We start from the raw sequence: 3,855 nt of genomic DNA, 5'->3' as shown, positions 1-3,855 counted from the left end.
CTCTGGGGGCAACCCCGCCCCCGCCCCGTCGCCGACGGAACATCCGGGGGCTACCCCGTGGGGCGAGCCCAGAAACGCATAGTAGCGCTCGTCGTGCGCTACCAGGAAAACCCGTCGGGCCCCACGAGTGTGCTTGGATTGGACACTCCAGTGACTTGGATTGGCTCGGTCGAATGTAGGGAATGTTGTATTCGCAATCTTGCAGAGCTCTTGTACGGCCAGTGCCTTGGCTCCTTATAAAGCGTGCGACGATAGTGAAAAGTTCCCTATGGTTCCCTACTGGTGTCAATGTTCTCACTCGCTGGTAGTTGTTGGAGGCACGCGCAGCTGTAAAAGTGGTGCTGTGAGCTGTGAGCGGCGTCGCGTCGTGACGGGGAAGGACACGAGGGAGCTTACACTGCATCAGAACCCATATGATTTATTACTCATTTACCATTTATTAACTGTTAATCCTTACGCAGAATGCGAAACTAAAGACATTAGCCTTTTTTAACGGGCCTGACAGAACTGAACAAAACGGAAGACGGAACATCCACGATCAATTAAGTATAGAAATACATCAATACATCACACATGGATCCACGTACATGCGGCATAGGCAGTGTGGCGCATTTGCTTGGACCATGCCCAGTCGGTGACATCAGTGTGATCCTCTGGTGAGGGGCAAGCGCCAGGGTCATGCGAGTAGAGGCCCATCTTCCTCACACCGTGACCGTTTACTCCTTGAGGGTAGGCATCCACACACTTCTTGCAGACTTGGGGATGGCAATTCTCGAGGCCTGCAGCTAAGGGGCTGCTCCATAGCTGGATGTGCAGCAGGGGGTTCATCTTCAGGGCGGCCTTGACCGCAGCCCCGTGCATCCAGGCGTGGGGGCATTTCCCCGACTCTGCCACAATCTCCAGCAGCCGCAGCGCCGGGGCCGTGGCGGGGGTGATGCTCTTGAGCAGCCTGTCGTTAGGATCAACATCCACGCTCAGGTGACGCAGGGCAGGCAGCGAGGGCAGCGAGCGTAGCAGCGGCTGAATATCGCCCAAAACCTCCAGGGCCAGCCTGTCCACGCGGGACTGCCCTGACGATGCCAAGGCCTTGAGGGCATCGGCCAGCACCGTGCTCTGCTCCTCGGCGATATTTGTCGCGTAGGACTCCAGGTGGACACGTTGCAGTTGTTTGACTCGAAGGAGGACATGAGCAGCCCTGTCGGAAGCACCTCCTACGTCCCTGTGTAGATGGATGTGCAGTTCTCTGAGCGCTTTGCACTCCCCCACCGCTTGTAGCCCGACTAACCTATTGTCGCACTGCAGTCTGCGGAGTCTCGGCATGGCGGCTATCAGTTCCGCCGTCGTGCCCCTCCGTAATTTGGAGTTCGGAATCTCAACCGTCTCCAGGGTAGCCGCGTGCCCGGCCAGTATGGTGTTCACAAAGGATGCCGAGTTTTCGGTTACATCGCACCTGAAATAAGTGAGCGACGAGCTGGGTGGCCCACGCACGATGGGTTGGGTGGTCTGCAGTGGTGGTTCAATCACGACCGAGAGCGACTCCAGCCCAGAACACGCCGCAACAGTCCTGTACAGCACGTCGGCTTCAGTCTTCTCAGGGTAGCGCAGCACCAGCGCAAGTATCCTCAGACGCCCGAGGGACTCCTGGTTGCGCACGGCCAAGGCGTACTCGGCGGCGTTAAAGGCAACCGGTTGATCCGACCACGACCTCAGAACCAATTTTGCTACGGCGCACCCGGTCGTGGTCGCCGCCAGGGTCGGGACCCGGCCCGTGACTATCAGCGTCTTGAGGCACGGGGCCAGGCGCAGCACCGCGCCCGCGCATGGTTCGTCATCGCTGAGCGTACGGTGACGCCAAATGTCCCAGTGCAGGGCCACGCTGCAGAACCTCTTGCTCACGCGGCGGCAGGCTAGAACGTCTCTCACGGCCACGTGCTGCATCACTTTCGCAATCATGTCGTCCGGCAGCTGCTCCAGGGTCACCAAAGACGTTGTTGCCATTGCTGTCCACGATAGGGAATGTAAACTGCGCGGAAGAAACAGCGCGGGACCAGACGTTAGAACAAAAACTTGACAACACACGAAACACCGCTTCTGTATTCACTGCTGACTGGCTTACCGTGGCGGTCAGTAAATGTCAGATGGGTCGATGAGCTGCCTCGTGCGTGACAGAGCAGACTAGGACTGGACGGACGGACCGGAACACAACTGCACACCACGACTGCGAAAGCACTACTGACCCTGACCCTGACCTGAGTCTGATCCTGATCCTCCTCATCCGTCCGACGTCGCTCCGACGACCTACTGGGCCGAGTTATGCCGAGGCCGAGCTGCCGAGCTGCCGAGCACGGTGCCACGGTGCCTCTCTGGGTAACCCCGCCGCCACGGCAAGGGGCGGAGTGAGAGAGAGGTGACAGTGGCCGCCGCCAACTGCGGTACGTGGAAAACCCGAAAACGCGCCTGGTCTTCGAACTTTTGTCGGGTACACAGAGAATTGCGTATATTGCATGGTTTTCTGGTAATCATTGTAAGTTCTTCCCCTGGCTATGACGAAAATTAGATGTAGCCGATCGAAAACCTTGGGCCAAAAGTGGCCTCGCTGTTAGTCAAGTCAACCATTTTGGTGTGTTTAGTATTGTGTTTTCCTTTCTGAATCCTTTCTCGAGTAATATTCGTGCTGGTAGGTACCAGCAAACACTAAACAAGCTCTAAACAGACGACTAATTGGATTTGTATATGTTATTTGTACCGAGTGTTAATGCTTAATTAGACAATCAAAAAGAATCTCACAAATTTCTGCGTTGATTTGAAATCTTTTGTGCATTCGCCGTGTAGGAAGTCAACACTGATAATCTAAGTGTTCAACTGCTCAACACTTGTAAGTGTGCAACTGCAAGTTAAACACTTGCAAGTGTGCAACTGCAAGTTGAATACTGGCAAGTCTTCAACTCGGTAGGTGTGCACTTGCAAGTGTGCAACTCCTCGGTTGAGCACTTCCTACACAGTGAGCGTTCAATCTAAGGAAGTGTTCAACACGCTTGCAAGTGCACACCTACCGTGTTGAACACTTGCTAGTATTCAACTTGCAGTTGCAAACTTGCATGCATTCAACTTGCAGTTAAGCAGTGAAGCAGTTTTGCGAACAAAAACAGAACTTTGCTCAAACGTTTGCACAGAAGTACATCCAGGCAGACACTGGCACTAAAAGTAAAAGACTTAGCTATCGCTACTTTTTTTTCTCTTCATTCAGAGTGCGGTATTTATTAACGTCTTCAGCCGATCACGCCAAGACGTTGGCCACTTCCCTGGAGCGCGCGCGACTTGACCTCTGGTCTGGCCCCCGCGGCTGCCTGCCCGGTTGAGGAAGTGCCGCTCTGTCGTCACCGTGGCTCGTTGTGTAGTTTTACCGCTTCTCCTCGCGCATTCCGGGACAACTCGTACAGCGAGGGCTTTGGCCGCGCCGTGGAACTCATCGTTCCAGCCCTGCCCCGAGGCGGCAGACTTGGCACGCTCCTCGGCTATCATGTCGCGCCTCGAGCTGCACGTCTACGCCGTCATGGCATTCGAGAGCGCCGCGGCGCGCAGAGCAAAACGACCCCGGCAAGCCGTTCGCCGCGTGTTTTGTGTTTCATTTTCCTGCATTGTCATCATCACCATCACTTTTGCGCAGGAGAGAAAAGAGACCTGGAGGAGGTGAAAAAAGCGACATAAAGGGCCCCGCGTCGTCGGACGTGTCGCGTTGTGAGCGCCTTGATGACACGGCCACGCACGCGCGCACCTTTAGTTCGCATACTGAGGCCCCTCCTTGTTCTTTCTTGTGGCCTCGCCGTGCCATGTTATTAGGGGCCGACGACCCCC

The 3,855-nt window shown here is 55.5% G+C and overlaps 1 protein-coding gene across 1 annotated transcript; it reads right to left on the bottom strand.

Moving 5' to 3' along the window:
• Positions 1–426: 426 nt before the first annotated feature.
• LOC127750576 (uncharacterized) lies at positions 427–2,230 on the bottom strand. The gene is made up of 2 exons (XM_052272597.1): positions 2,117–2,230; positions 427–2,023 (listed from the first exon to the last, which is right to left on the bottom strand). The coding sequence occupies exon 2, from the start codon at positions 1,996–1,998 to the stop codon at positions 568–570; it is 1,431 nt and encodes a 476-aa protein (XP_052128557.1). The 5' UTR covers positions 1,999–2,023; positions 2,117–2,230; the 3' UTR covers positions 427–567.
• Positions 2,231–3,855: the final 1,625 nt, after the last annotated feature.

This window comes from Frankliniella occidentalis, unplaced genomic scaffold (genome assembly GCF_000697945.3).
Source record: "Frankliniella occidentalis isolate FOCC.00 unplaced genomic scaffold, Focc_3.1 Scaffold212, whole genome shotgun sequence".
Lineage (NCBI taxonomy): Eukaryota > Metazoa > Arthropoda > Insecta > Thysanoptera > Thripidae > Frankliniella > Frankliniella occidentalis.
Note: the sequence above shows the minus strand (reverse complement) of the source record. Positions and strands in the feature narration are given on the sequence as shown.

What these genes read in the sequence shown, in the direction of transcription:
- LOC127750576 (XM_052272597.1), bottom strand. Translation starts at nt 1,998, where the DNA reads ATGGCAACAACGTCTTTGGTGACCCTGGAGCAGCTGCCGGACGACATG.